This window comes from Spermophilus citellus, assembly GCF_964194105.1.
Source record: "Spermophilus citellus genome assembly, chromosome: 5".
In the NCBI taxonomy this organism is placed as follows: Eukaryota; Metazoa; Chordata; class Mammalia; order Rodentia; family Sciuridae; genus Spermophilus; species Spermophilus citellus.
In genome coordinates, this window is record NC_138186.1 from 115,632,145 (window position 1) to 115,648,392 (window position 16,248).

General features: G+C 35.0%; 1 protein-coding gene across 1 annotated transcript in view; it reads right to left on the minus strand.

Moving 5' to 3' along the window:
- Positions 1-4,077: 4,077 nt before the first annotated feature.
- OSTM1 (osteoclastogenesis associated transmembrane protein 1) overlaps positions 4,078-16,248 on the minus strand; it is a 30,105-nt gene continuing 17,934 nt past the window's right edge. The window contains exons 3-6 of the mRNA XM_081295832.1: positions 15,261-15,358; positions 11,513-11,680; positions 9,828-9,993; positions 4,078-6,395 (exon numbers count right to left, since the gene is read on the minus strand). Of these exons, the coding sequence (XP_081151958.1) occupies positions 6,340-6,395; positions 9,828-9,993; positions 11,513-11,680; positions 15,261-15,358 (488 nt within the window). The 3' untranslated portion in view covers positions 4,078-6,339. The remainder of the gene's footprint in view (positions 6,396-9,827; positions 9,994-11,512; positions 11,681-15,260; positions 15,359-16,248) is intronic.

Here is a 16,248-nt window from a genome sequence, read left to right on the forward strand (position 1 = left end):
TGCTTTAAGATGAACTCAGTGATTTCTAGCCAGTTGCCTGGCTGATGAGATGAGCCAGGTTCAAAAGAGCTGGCTGCAACATTAAACTAAGAAAACGGTGAAGAAATCACATAACACACAGACATGAGTTTCTCAGGTCAAGGGTGGGACTACTCTACAACCTCAAGGGTCCTCTTCCATGTTGGAAGGCAAGAGAGCGGGTGCACCCGGAACCTCTCTATTTATTCGATAGACTATTCCACCCAAATAAGGTAGGGGATAGAATTTCAGAAGGGGTTAGTTGCCCAATCCCATTGGATAACACTCAAGCCCAAAGCTGAAGCACTTCCTTGCTGAGTGAAGGTAAGGCCCGCTTGCTTTACACAGCACATGGCATGCGATGCTGGTTCAATACCTTCATTACTCAAGGCTGAGGTGGGCTGCTTTGCTTGTGCGCAGGGTAGCCCCAGACAGTGACTTATTGCAATCTCGCCTTAACGATATCTCTTCTGGCTAACTTTCTTTGTGTTAGAATTATCTACACCTTTTCCTTTGCTGTTTTTTTTTATATTTACCTCCAGTTAATTTTTACTTTAAATTTTATGAATTAAAATTATCTAATTTATAGAATGCTTTATATATTAAGTAACACGTTGTTACATATGTTCCACATTACTTCTCCCATTTAAAAAAAATGATGAAAGTATTTTGGTTTTACACAGAAAAAAAATCCATGAGTTTTTTCCTTATAATTTCTGCAACAGCATCCTGGAAATATAGCTATAATGAGAAATAATCTTCATAAAGTAGATAGCTTTCTAAGAATGATAGTTTAAGTGATAAGGGATAGCCAGGGCATATTTGCAGGATTTTTAAGTATCCTCCGGGACTACAACCCTGCAGTTATGCAGAATCAGGACTCCAGTGAGGTTCAGGGTATTAAAGTGAAAGGACAGGTGATGCTTAATGGCTATAGAACTAAAGGATACCTCAGTTACACAGATTTTTTTTTTTAGGACCTCAAACTCCTGGAATAAACAAACTCTCACATACTCAAAAATTATACTATTTTTAGCATCCTGATGGAATGAGTTCACAAATATTGCATTTCAAATTTTCGTCTCCATATTTTACAGTGAGATTCAGTTTCCTTCTTGTGCTATGTTCATCGGGTCTGAAATTAAGAGAATGCCGACTTTGACTCCTTCCCTCCTTTGCCTTAATCTACTTAATGATATTTGGGTTTAAATTTACCATCTCACTATTAATTTTATTGTTCTATGTGCTCATTTCCTTTTTTTAAAAAAAAAAAGTTGATGGACTTTATTTTATTCATTTCTTTTTATGTGGTGCTGAGAATCGATCCCAGTGCCTTGCACATGCTAGGCAAGCATTCTACCACTGAGCCACCACCCAGCCCCCCTCATTTCCTTTTGATTTGGCTATATTGATATTTCCTCTTCTATTAGTTTAGTAATCATACTTTTATTTTTCTTTTAGTAGCTAAAGATTTCAACATTAACTCTAATCTCCAGTGGTACTTGGACTTTGTTATCTTCTTTGCAAATAATATGACAATCTTAAAACACTTTAGCTCCAAGAATCCTGTTATGGTTAATTTTGTGCATTGACTTGAATGGTCACGCTCATTTCACACTGTTCCTGAGATATTGGATTGGAGCAAAAAGTAAGTCCTGAGTGGATGGCAAAGTCCTGGTGGGCAGAGCACGCCAGGCATCACAAGGTCAAATTGACCTTTAGCTCTTTCCACAATCTCCGTTATTTCCTAAACGCTCCCCCAGTACACATACAATCTAATAATGCACAGTGAATATGCTAGTCACACACAGCTTCATGACAAATGCCCCCAACTCCCCTTTCCCACATAGATTGCCACCCCTACATGGAATTCCCCTATACATTCAGAAATCTCAGGGTAGAAGTGTGAGTGGGGTGAGCATAAATTTAATATAAAGATATATTTGTTCATCTACCCTCTTCATGTTGTCTGCATCTGATTTTTTTTCTGCCCATTCCACAATTACTATTAATTCTTGAACCTCATAAGATAAAAGCAATGAGAGATGGCATGTATATGGAAACAAGGAGAAGGGTGCTAGATTTTGACTAGTATAAATAAACATGGTGCATTATTTAGTGGAGGACAGCCAGGATATAAAGAGGATTCAAAAAGCCAAGGTCAAGTCCTTTTGTATTTCAGCTCCTATTACATTCCTGGCAATACCACTTCACATGAATGCATAAAATAAGGTACTAACCAGAGAGGGAGAAGAGAGAGACTCTGGTCCTCTCTGAAAACAGGGATGGCTACAAGGCTTGCTGTTGTGGCTACTGTGTTGAAAGATACACACAGTGCCCAGAGCCTTCTGCTACCTTCTGGTCTCTTCCATTTCAAAATTATTAGCTCAATAAACAGATAATAATTTTCAATCCTGCCTATTTACACTCTAGTTGTATACAATTATTCCAGACATTTCAAATTTATTTCCAATGCCCATTTGGGCAAATCTTTTGGATATAATCAAGTATTTTAATAAGACAATGGAATAATTACTACAGTATCTGACTAAAATGAATCTATCGTTCATTTTAAAGGGTTGAAATATTTTTTAAACACCTTTTTTTATATCTTTATTTTATTTTTATGTGGTGCAAAGGATCAAACACAGTGCCTTATGCATGCTAGGCGAGTATTCTACCACTGAGCCAAAACCCCAGCCCCTGAAATATTTTTATTGTATTTGGGTGCTGAGATGGATTTTTAGAATACCTCTTTATCATAGGAAAATCCAACTTTAAAAATCATTACTGAAGAACTTCACACTTTAAGAAGCACAGATCAGTCAAATTATCTTTTAAAATTCCTCTTTAATTCCAAGGAGACAAAGTTCCTGGTCATTAAATGTGTTATGTTTAACTAACATTTATCATAACCAATGTAATAATTTAGAACAAGCAAACTTGGAAGAGTTATACTTTGAAGTGCTATGTGTGCAATAGAGGCCAAAGCCCTTTTAATAATCAATATGATCATTTTTGAAAATTTTTAAAAGATAAGCAGAATGTATAATAGAAAAAACATTTGATTAGGTGTCTCAACCCTCTATGAATATTCTACTTCCCTAGCTAAGAAGATAAGGAAGTAAATCACATACTTTTTAGAGACATCCATGTAGTGGCCAGAAGGTCAGATTAGATGGTCTCTAGGGATCCATCCAGCTCTGGGATTATTTATGACCAAATGACCTCTAAGGTTTCTTCTAGCTCAGAATATACACATAATTGGAACTACTTGGAAAGCTGAGGCAGGAGGATTGCAAGTTCCAGGCTAGTCTGGGCTACTTAGGAACATCTTGTCTCAAATTTTAAAAAATAAACATTAAAAAGGGATGGGAGGGTTGGGGATGTGGCTCAAGTGGTAGTGCGCTCGCCTAGCATGCGTGAGGCACTGGGTTCCATTCTCAGCACCACATAAAAATAAAATAAAGATATTGTGTCCACCTAAAAACTAAAAAATAAATATTAAAAAAAAGGGATGGGATATGTAGCTCAGTGGTAGAGCACTTGCCTAGCAAGCACAGAGCCCTGAGCTCAATCCCCAGTACTGCAAAAAGAAAAAAGAAAAAAAAAGATATATAATATATATGAGAACACATACCTACACACATGTACACGTAAATAAATATATGTGTATTCTACTCAAATCTTTAAAACAGCTTTTGGATATGTCAGATATCCAAGGATATATAATGGGAACACAGTTTTTCCCATTTAAAATTGTTATACAGGTTAATAGTATATGTTTGTTTTCAAAATTCATTATGGGTGATGTCTATTTTTTATTTGAGGTCATGTCTTTGGTCAGGAATGCAATCCTAAATACAGTGTTGTTCTGGCACATTTCACTTTATAAGGAGTACACTGCAGTAAAAAGTAGAGCCCATCCATGAAACATTAGAAAATGCTGGTCCCAACAGAAGTATCATTTGCCAACTAAACTTTGATGTTATTCATTGATTTAGAATTACATGTTAAAATATCTAATGTGATCTTCACCACTCAAATTCAACCAAAAAATAATAATAATCCAAAAGCACATTTTTATTTGCAGTAAAGTTATAAGACAGATGGGCACTTAAACTCAATACATGAAAAACTGAGATATGATGTTAAATTACAACTGAAGTTTCCAAAAATGTATTTAAAATCAAATTACAGCATTGTAATTTCCTTAAATTACTTTTATTTTAAAGTGTCAAAAACTTAAAGATGTTCTTGTGTATATACATAAGCTGTATGTCTCAATTCAGAACTTTTCCATCACTACAGAATGAAATACCCCCCTTTAGTGTAGCACTTAATTTTTATTTTTTAAAATCTACTAAGGCTGATACAATTTCTAAAGAGCAATGACCCCACCATAAAAATATTAAAGGCTGTCTTTTCTTTTTTTAAAGTGCTTATTAGCTTTATATCCCAAAGCAATGGTTTTTCCAACATATAATATTGAAAGGTGCTCACAAAGTCACTACGTATATACTCAAATATGTCATTTTTCTAACTTTGAACATAGTAAACTGGTTTCATCTGCATTAATGAAGATTGCTTTCAATGGCCCTCAAACACATGCTTCAAATCAAGACAGCTTTATTTGTACCAGCAGTGGGAATAGTAACAGCAGAATGAACTGTAGCATAGTTTAAATAGATCACAGTAGACCACGAAAAATGGTAACAGCTTTTGGATACGTCAGATATCCCAGGATTAGCCTTCTCTTCACTCTGTGTATGTGGTAAACACTTAAAAAAAGCTATTAAAACACTCTCTTAATTCTCTATGGAGCATTTTTTTAGTGTATAAAGAGTTCAAACCCTCTTACTATTTAGCTGAACTCTGCTTATACATAGGAGCCTTCATATTCTCAACATTTTTTTAAAAAAGCCTATTTTCATAAAGAAAGCAAGAAGGAATTAATAAATGAAATTTTCAATTCTACAATCCTGAGAAATAAAATCATAAACAATTCTAAAATTAAATATTTTTTAAAGGCTGATACAAATATTCCAAAACAGAATTCGTTTTCTGAGAGTGAAAAGTTACTTCATTTTAGTCATATCATTTTTACCTGATTTACACACTTTAGGACAAAAACTAAACATCATCTTAATCTAACTGCTTCCTGTGTGAGACTATCATCTGATTCATGTCTCTAATATGTACCATTCAATAGTCTTACAATGAGCATCCCCTCAGGTCTGTTTTCTCAGCCTGAAGTTTTGTATTCCTCCTTTCTCTCCCTCCAAAAATTCCTATACATCTCAAGAGAAAATTTACATTAAAAAAAAACTCACAATTTAAATACAATGTGATAATACAACATTTGATTTAAAGTTTTAATAAATTATAAATTGCCAAATAACTTAATGTAATTCATAATGCAAATCCCTGGTATAAAAAAAATCCATGGTGCCCTGAATATAATAAAGCAGTCCAGTGAATTCAAATTACTTATGAAATAAAAGCAAAAATAAGATGTAAAATACTATTTATAAAAGTCAAGTAAGAAACCAGTTACCATAAATCTTCTTACAAAGATAAATGTTATGTGGTTTACCACTTTGAAAAATTGTTAGGAAGGGCTATAATTAGTGGTTTCAAAAATGATTTTAGGGAAATCAGAGTTTGAATTATGTATTATTGTCATATATGACATATTAAATATATCTGTAACAATAATACTACAATGTCAGGGGGAGGGGCATGCGTAGTGGTACACACCTGTAATCTCAATTACTGGGGAAACTGAGGCAGGAAGATCTCACCTTCAAGGCCAGCCTGGGAAACTTAATGAGATCCTGTCTCAAAATAATAAAAATAATAATAATAATACTGCAATGGAGAATAATTTAAATTAACTTCTGCACTTGCTATCTTTTGGCAAGTATATTTCTTTTTCAAAGTTTTTGCTGTGATTAATTTTAAATGTTTGTTTTCAAAAACTTTTTTACTTGAGGTACTTATGTTCATAGGGAGATACTAGAAGTCTCAAATAGTAATAACATGCCTACAAAATAAAACAAAGATTATTCTTGCATCTTTTGTTATAGTAACAAATATACTTTAAAATAGACAACACTGCTTGCTTAAAAATTAAAAATATCCAATTTTAAAAAGGGGTGAAAAGGAAAAAAAAATTGAAAATTCTTATTTAAAAATAAATCTAAAGTCCTTGCATTTCTTAAGAACCTGACAGTTCTTCTTTTCAATCAAGTTTTATCTTCCACCAAAATAAGTTTTATCATTTGTGTGATAAGATGTCAGGTCTTCATCTTGTTGGTTTCAGTTTGAATTTTCTTGAATATTTGCAGTACTGGTACTGGACTTGAGACGTTTGGCTAGATAAGACAAAAGTATTATATTTTAAATTTAATTTTTAAACATAATTATTTATTATTTTTATGTAAGCACAGTATTTATCTATTGTTTGAATCCAAATAGATTCAATCTTCTAAATATTAAATTCCATTTTTTCTACCAATTTTGAAAAACAACTTAGAAACTACATATGACATGGCTAGAAGTAGTACCAAATAAAACAAACATAACCTATACTTTCTTGAACATCACAATCTTAAATATGTAATATAGATAAAAGCAATCTACTTAGATGATAAAAGTGCTATATAGTATAATAAAAAGTCAGTGAAGCTGGGCACAGTGGCACAGGCCAGTAATCCCAGCAGCAGCTTGGGAGGCTGGCTTTGAATTCACAACAGTAGCAACAGTGAGGTGCTACGCAACTCAGTGAGACACTGTCTCTAAATAAAACACAAAATAGGACTGGGGAAGTGCTCAGTGGTCAAGTGCCCCTGAGTTCAATTCTCAGTACAGACCCCAGACATACACAAAAAAGAAAAGTCAGTGAAAACTTCTTCTGATAAAGGGTAGCTAAGAAGATTCTACAGTAATTATTATGCTCAATTATGAAAAACTGAATGATTTTCCCCTAAGATCTGGAATAAGACCAGGATATTTAGTCTTATTCAACATCATGCCACTAATTTTGTCAGTGCAATATAGTGAGAAAAAGAAAAGGAAAGGTATCCATATGGAAACAAAAAAATTTGCTTCTGTTTTCAGATTAAAAAAATAAATTTAGGGGCTGGGGGTGTAACTCAGTCATAAAGATTATGCTTAGTACTTTGTGTACCATCAGTGACTTGAAAAATTGTGCTCTATATGTGTAATATGAGATGAATTGCATTCTGCCATCATGTATAACAAATAAGAATAAATAAATAATTTAATTAAAAAAGGAAAAAAAAAGATTATGCTTAACATGTTCAAGGCCCTGGGTTCAACCCCCCAGTACTTCATGAAAGAAAAAAATCAGTGAAAGAACTCTTTATAAAATACATTCAATGACTTACAAAAATAAACTGTATACCACATGCACATTCACAAACATATGCACAAACACAAATATATATAGTTTCAAAGAAAATATGTGACAATCAGTTTTGATTGTAGTGCTAATGGGATTGGGTTATTAGGTTTAACAGAAAAAAAATCATCCTATTTGGCATGGTAATATGTTTTATTCTTACAGTTAAATAAGAATATTTCTCATTCAGAGCTTTAGAAATGAAAAACATCAGTGCCAGTGTGAGAGTACCTTATACCAGAAAACTAGGAATCTCCTGACTCCAATGGTTTGTAACCTAGAGTAGAGGTCTGATTTGGAAGACCTGCAATGGAACTCAGGCACCATTTTTGTTTGTTTTGTTTTCAAGCTTTGTAAATAATTTTGATAGTCAAGAAAGAGAACCCTGCTATAGTTTCAATCGGGATCTCCTGATTCCCACTGTTCATGCAAAATGACAAGATGACTTCCTGGACCAGTGTGTTTGCTTAAGCCTAAACTTAAGGGCAAACTTAAATTTTTTTTTTAAAAAAAAGGCCTTTAGGGAAGAAAACTAAATCGGCAGTTGTTTTTTTGTGATCTAGCTTATTACCAATTATCAAATTACTTAATAAACTGACCAGGCAGCAATACTGGTAGGTACATATACCTACAACTTCTTGCCTCTTTAGTCTCTTCCTGATAAATCCTCATGGCCTTTAAAATTCCCCCCACACCCACCTCCAGCAATGGTGTAGAGGTAAATTTCAACCTAAAACAGAATCATACTGTGTCTCTACCTCTACTACATACTGTAATAATTGAGTCAGAGTCAGTGTATTCTTTGAGGACATGAATTATGCCTTGTTCCTTTATTCTATTTATTTTATTTTTTAAAAAAATTTTGGTACCAGGGATTGAACCCAGGGGTGCTTTACCACTGAGCCACATCTCCAGTCCTTTTTTATTTTTTTGAGACAGGTCTAAGTTCTTAGGGCCTTGCTAAGTTGCTGAAGCTGGCCTCAAACTTGTGATCCTCCTGCCTCAGCCTCCGGAGTCACTGGGATTGCAGGCGTGTGCCACCGCACCCAGTTTGTTCCTTTTTAATCCCAATTCCTACCACAATGCTAATATTTTGGCAGGGATTCAGTAACTGCTTGTTATGGTTTGGAATGTGAGGTGTCCCCCAAAAGCTCACAGGTGAGATAATACAAGGAAGTTCAGAGAAGAAATGATTGGGTTGCAAGAGCTTTAACCCAATCAGTGCATTAATACGATGACAGGATTAACTGAATGATACCTGGAGGGGGGTTATTGGGATTTAGTGTGTGGCTATGGGGTATATATCTGTATCTGGTGAGTGAAGTCAGAATCTTTGCTTTCTGATTATCATGTGAGCTGCTTCCCTCCACACACTCTTTCACCATGACGTTCTGCCTCACCTTGAGCCCTGAGGAATGAAGCCTGCTGTCTGTGGACTGAGACCTCTGAAACCATGAGCCCTTAAATAAACTTTTCCTCCTCTATAGTTGTTCTGGTCAGGTCTTTAGTCACAATAGCGAAATAGCTGACTAAAACACACAGGCAAGATATTATAGGTTCTGTACAAACTCATCTACATATAATCATTTTTTTTAAGGTAAGTGTATTAGAAGTGAAATCAGATGAAGAAGTACCAGAGGATTTAAGGGGAAAAGAACTTTTAAAGTGTAGGGTTCTAGAATACAAATAATATTTAAGAGAAAAAAGATTAGCTTTTCTTCAAAAAAAATTCATTTTTAAATACTAAAATTACTAAAGGCCAAGCCCATTCTTTCCCTTGACAATAAAGGAGAAATTTGTGTGATCCAAGAGTCACTCTTTTCTAGCTAGACAGGATCTTCAAGCTAGTGCTTCTCTTGCTCTGCCCTGCTGGCAGGGGAGAGGGAAAGAAATCAGTCCACACTGAGCATGTGACATATGTCAAGGAACGTCCTTAGAACCACAATTCTCTTTTGTTCATAAACAAACGGCATGTTAGTTATAATTTTCTTCTGGACTACTCCACTTGTAAGTCCTTCTACCAGGACTCCGATGGCCTAAGAGCTATCTTTATGTCCCTACTACTACCACGGTAGAACTGCAAGGACCCTGCTGATACTCTTCTACTATCAACCTTATTCTGGGGAAAATACAGCTTTCTCAGTTAATCATCTGAAATACACGCGTCCTCAGGTTTGTTTTTTATTATCAGCACTCCTAAAATTCTCACAAATCTCTTCCATTAGTAAGCATAATTGTAAAAGGTAAAGCAGAAAGCCATTTTAGGCTGACATACTTTTGAGTTCCCAGAATATATATCATTTCTAAAACAGGCATAAACTTTTAAATACAGGATATTATCTAAACAAATGAATAATTGTTAAAAAAAAAAAAAAAAACTTACGCAGAATGAGTTTGCGTTTCTTTTGCTCCGAGTGAAGAAAGCTACTAAGGTAGAAAACAACAGGTAGAAAGAGGATGAACACAGAAACAGCAATAACAGGCACTGTGTCACTGCAAGAGACTGAGCAGTTGAAAGTTCGACTCCAAAGTTTTCGAGTAATATTCATCTGAAACAACAAATAACATTATTCTATTTTATATGTAACTTGTCTTCAAGTTCTTATAATTATTTTGTTAATAACTACTCATTGTATGAAATTTACATTAATACAAGCCAGGCATAGTAGTGCACACATGTAATCCCAGCAACTCAGGAGGCTGAGGCAAAAGAACCGCAAATTTGAGGCCAGCCACTGCAACTAGTAGGGTCCTATTCTCAAAATAAAAAATAAAAAGGGATGGGGGCTTGGGATTGTGGCTCAGCGGTAGAGCACTTGCCTAGCACGCACAAGGCCCTGGGTTCAATCCTCAGTACCACATAAAAATAAATAAGTAAAATAAAGGAATTGTGTCCAATTACAACTAAAAAATAAATATAAAAAAATAAATTAATTAAAAAATAAGAGGGCTGGGGACAGATGTAGTTCAGTGGTAAGCATCCCTGGATTCAATTTCTAGTACCATAAAAATTTTTTAGGGTACTATAAATAAAAAAATAAAATTTACATTAATACAACAATGTCAGATTCCAAATTCATAATACTGACCAAAGTATAACAATATCAATCACTCATAGCTTTCAAACAGAGAACTTATATTAATAGGAATGTAGTTAAACCCTGTTTCCATCCTTAAAAAATTTCATTATTTACTGAGAGCCTACTTCAAACCAAGTAGTATTCTAGGCAATAGGAATAAGACAGTAAAAACAAAAGTCCTCATGACATAGTGATTTTAAGTGCTTTTTAAACCATCCTGAATATTACTAGTCCACTACAGTTTCTTCTGAGTTGCTGTGATAATTCACACTCATTATTCGCACCCATTAAGCTTATCAATTTTAATTTCAAGTAAGTTCTCTGCTCTGAGCCAGTAATTTCTTTCCTCCAGTGCCTTCTCAGGCATCATATTGCCTAAAAAGCCATGATCGCCATCTAGTGGTGACCTATGTAAAGGCTGACTACATAATAGAAAGAAAAGATTTGTTGCTGACCATTCAATTAATACACTATTTACTAAGAGCCCACTCTATGCCAGGCATTATCTGAACAATGAACAAAAAAGACAAGGTTCTTGTCCTCATGTGGTTTATATTTTAGTGAGAGGAGACAACTATAAACAAATAAGTATTTTCAGATTGTAAGAGTTGTAAAGAAATAAATGGGATAGGAAGTAACTGAGGAATGGCTTCTCAAACACATTATAGTAAAATCTAGAAACTTTAATAAACAATGAGTACACAGTATAATTGAAAATAAACATACAATAATGCCCACACCTCTGAAAATAGCACACATTTCAAAATTTTTTTAAAAAGTAATAAATTGTCAATTCACTTGTGAAGTGCCTAATCAATTTCCATTTAGTTTGACAGACCAGGACATTCTACTTTATAACTACCACACAGTTATTTCTGGTTGAAGACAGCATATGCAGATTCCAATGTGGCTCCAAAAGAGATAATACTACTAATGGTATATTTAACAACCCTGCAAAATATGCATCATATCAGAAGCAAGTACTTACTGCATCTTCCACATCGATGCATAAATGTGTTTCAGGAAGTTCAGCCTTATTATCAAGCTCATTCATTTTTTGCATTTCACTGTACAGACTGCTCAGATTTTTGTATGCTTCACTACAGTTTTTACACACTTCTGAGTAATTTCTTGGTGGTAGACCGCGTGCATTCTCCTGAAGTCACAAAGGCAGATGTAATACATTCAGTAAACATCATAAATAATATCTCTGTTAACTATCTAATCTTCCAGAAGACAGGAGACAAATCTGGTGTGTTCAAGTGCTGAGCTGTGAGGTTGAGGGCATTACTAAATCACCTGTATTATAGGTCCCACAGATTAGAGACCCGGTATATGAAGCACATGGCAAAATATTTGGCACTTTCTAAATGCCCTAAATGTTGAAAACCACGGCACCAGCCAATGTCAAATGTAGACAACACTAACTCATATGCCGAGTAACTTATAACTAAATGCCAAAGTTCTCCAATTATCTCATCAATAATATCTGCACATATCCATCCCATTGCTGACTAAATAAAATATGTCCCTGACTGTGCTGTCTTCACCAAAGTTTGCCTGAGACAGGACTTCCATAATGGGAAAGGAAAAGGCACTACAACTAGATCCCCACTCAATTCAATTATCAGAAAACTCTTAATCTGGGCCTTTCTAGTCAGAGAGAGAGAGAGAGAGAGAGAGAGAGAGACTGACTCCAAAAGAACTAGATAGCCTCAATAAGGGAAGGAGACATAACTTATGTTAGAACATCTGTTTTTTATACTTCTAGATTGACACATGTCCTTTCAAGAACAAGTTTACATATTGCTTTCTTTCTTTCTTTTTTTTTTTTTTTGGGTGTGGGGGTGGTTACCAGGGATTGAACTCAGGGGCACTCGACCACTGAGCCACATCCCCAATCCTATTTTGTATTTTATTTAGAGACAAGGTCTCACTGAGTTGTTTAGTCTTGCCATTGCTGAGGCTGGCTTTGAACTCACAATCCTCCCGTCACAGCCTCCTGAGCCACTGGGATTACAGGCATGCACCACCATGCGCAGCTACACATTGCTTTCTATTCCCTTCATTTTTTGCCATACTGTATGAAGAAAGAACATTAACTGAACGTGGGAATTAAAGAAAAAAGGACAAATCAAAAAAATTAAACTAATGTAGCCTTTATAATGTTACCCTCACCATTTATTTGACAGAAAAATAGCCTCCCCTTAGTCTGCCATAAGAAAAAGCCCATCACCTAATTTTCACAGAAAAATTTAGCTGAACCCAAAATCAAACATTGAGCATAGAATCTTGATGGGGGATAATTTAGCCACTTTTATTAAAACTCAAAATGCACATGTCTTTTTAATACAATTCCATTTCTCTGAGTCAATCAAACAAGTCTTCACAAGTATGCCAAGTTATATGAAAAAAGGTTCTCTGTGGCAGTGGTTTTTAACAGTGAAGTACTGACATGTGGCATGACAGCTTCATTCTGCCTGTGGAGATAACCAGCACTTTGCAGACAGCTCCTCTCCACAGTCACCAGGACAGGCCAGATTTCCACAGAAGCTACCTGCAGGCACCTACTGCCCAAGCTGGACCTTACCTGGCACTTAAACCCACTTCCCTGCTATTCACCTGAACTGAAAGCCACTGCCACAGCCAAGATCACCAAAATTTCACTGCTACTGCATTATCTGTTTTGCTGTCTCCTACTGACTCCTCTCCTGAGCTTTCCCCCTACACACAAACCCTAAAAAACACTGGAGTGTCCCAGGATGCAGTATTGGGGGCCCCTTTCCATCTCTCTACATTCACTCTCATCCAGATGGTGAACTATGAGCACCATCTGGACCTGCGGTCTCCCAAACCCCTATCTCCAGCTCACAATTCTTCCCCGAGCTCCAATCTCATTTATAACCAATCCCATGTGTCATCTCACCTCAGGTGTCTAATGGAGACATCCTACTTAACACGTTCAAAACAGAATTCTTAATCCCACTCCCCTACAAACTCGCTCCTCCTTCTCCATGCCATCATCCTCTCAGCCACTCAGGACGAAAGCCTAGAATTACATCCAGATGTTTGCTTTCCTTCACTAGCAACCCAAACCACTCCACCAGCAAATCCTGCACACAGACTTCTAAAATATGCTCTGAATTCATCTACTTTTCTTCAATGCTGCCAACAACACCCTCTCCTGTGCAGCCTCCTATCAGTTTGTACCTCCACACCTCCACTTTGGCCTGCCTTCACTTGAGCTCCTCTATGGAGCAGCCAAAGTGCCTTGCAGCATCTAATGACATCCTATGGAATTCTTGCTTGAAGTGGCCTCCCCTGTGCTTAGAATTTGTAGTAGTAGATATAATATTCTAACTTACTAGAAACCTGGTTTTAAGGCTTCAGATTATTTGAATTATAGAATTCTACCTTGATCTGGGGAAGAAGTAGCTATTGTCTAATCTTGAAAACTGAGAGAGAACTACAGATTCAGACCTATTTCTTAAAAATCTTAAGATAAAAGATGCTTAAATATAGAAAGTGAAACCATAAAAGTACTAAAACAAAATTTTAAAGTATCTCAATGTGGGGAAAAAAGCCTTCCTAATGTAATGAAAATACCATAAGTCATTATAAAATTGGTAAATCCAACAAAATTAAATTTTTCTTCATGATAAAAGAAAGCACAATGGAAAGACAACAAACTAGGAAAATAGCATTTGCAACTAACATCACAGAAAAAGGGCTAATATCCTACAAATATATTCATTAGAACACTGGTCTCTTAAACCAAAGAGTTCCCTGGTCAAATAGATTTGGTAAATGTGGTCAACATAAATGTCCATCTAAATGAGTCCACTAAATTTTATAAAAATACATGAGTCCACTAAATTTTATAAAATACATGAGTCCACTAAAAGTCCTTAAGTACTGTAGTGAAGCATTTCCCAACCTTGGTAGAATATTAAACCCTCTTTTGACAGGTCACTTTATTAATGTCCTATAGAACACATTTTGGAAAATAGGAAATCTTTTTTGTTTTTCTCAGAGAAATTTATAACTCTGTATAATAACATTTATTAAACAGGAAATCATACATACTCATACTCGACACATGTTTATACCTACTTGTGGGGATTACTTATTTATTGTGCAAATAAATACAAAACTACAGTTTTTACCAAGGTTCCAATTTCATACTTCACTACCACCAGGCAAGTTCCAATACCAAAGTTCAAGGGTCAGAGATGGAGACAACAAAAACGTATAAGTTAGAATTCTTAAAGGCTACCTTTTGTATCATAATTTATTATTCAAGTTTACCTTACTAAATAATGCCTTTTAAGGGTATAATATTGAGTTAAGCAAATATTGAGGAAAAAAAAAAAAAGCTTCCTGTAGACAGAATCATACTGCACAGTGAAATACCCATTATTGTATAAATAAAGTCAAGGTAAATTACTATTGGATTAAACAACATTGTGTTTTAATTAAACACCTGTATGCCTCAGTTAGTGTTTTCACACTCATTATCTCACCAAATCTTCATTACAAAAACACTTGAAGGCAGGCAGATCAGCTATGAGAGAACTGCAGTCTTAATATCTGCAAGCAGAAGAACTGAAGAGCACAAATTCAGACCTACTAATTCCTCTGATACAGATAAATACCAACAATGTCATAAAAACTTGGAGTTAGACATTATTCATTTGTACAAGACAGCATTTTAATCTCAAATATATATAAAGTACCTGAAGGTTATGCTCAAAGCAGGTCAAGGTGAGGTTAAATAGATTGAGGAAATATATTGTGCTGTTTGATAATTCTTCACCGTTGTCTGTTAAACAATCTGTCAAAAAAAGTATATTACTACATCACAAGCAACAATTTCATGTTGTTAGTTAGCTTTCAAGTTATCATCTTTTGTTTGCACTATAATAATCCTTTATTTCAGCAAGCATGAAGTATTCCACATAAGAGAATTTTCCAAATGCATGAAGTTCACCCTTATTAGTTTCCAAAAACATTTTTAAAATCCGCCATTTTCATGAAAATCTTAAAATAATTACATACCTTCCTCCTTTTATATAAACAATATATCAAACCAAATGAAATTTAAATTGACCTTTAATGGTAAAAAGGTCATAATCATGAAAATCAGGTCTCTTAATAGTGCTATTTAGGCATAACACTGTTTATGCTACATTAATTTTGCCTCAATTCTTCTCCCTTTTTATCTTTGTGTCAAATTTAGTAGTTCTGTGTCTCTTCCAACTTCACTAACAGGGTCATTTATTGTACCTAATAGGGTAGCCTTTTTAATTTGCTCATTCTATCATGAGTTGGGAGTCCAGAGAAACAAATGGGTGCAAATTTTAACCAAATACTGACAAAAAGTATCAAGTAAAGTTTGGAAATAAACAAAATTGTCTTACATGTTTTTATAAATCTTACATAAATTGTATTCCTCTGAAACTTCTACTCTTGCTTAGCATTAGCTCAAGTTAATTCATTCCTTTGCTTTTTTTATGAAAAAATATATTCATAAAAATAAATATATTGCAATTTACTTCTCCATTCTCCCCTCTTTAGTGAATCTACTCTTCATCTTCCCTTTGTCTTTTTCTCTCCCTGAGTTCTCAGCCTATCATCTCGAAGTCAGGCTCAACAGCAGGGCTTCAGATCCCACTCTGGTGGTTGCAGTTTAACTAATCTCCTCAAATCATTGCCTTCCACATA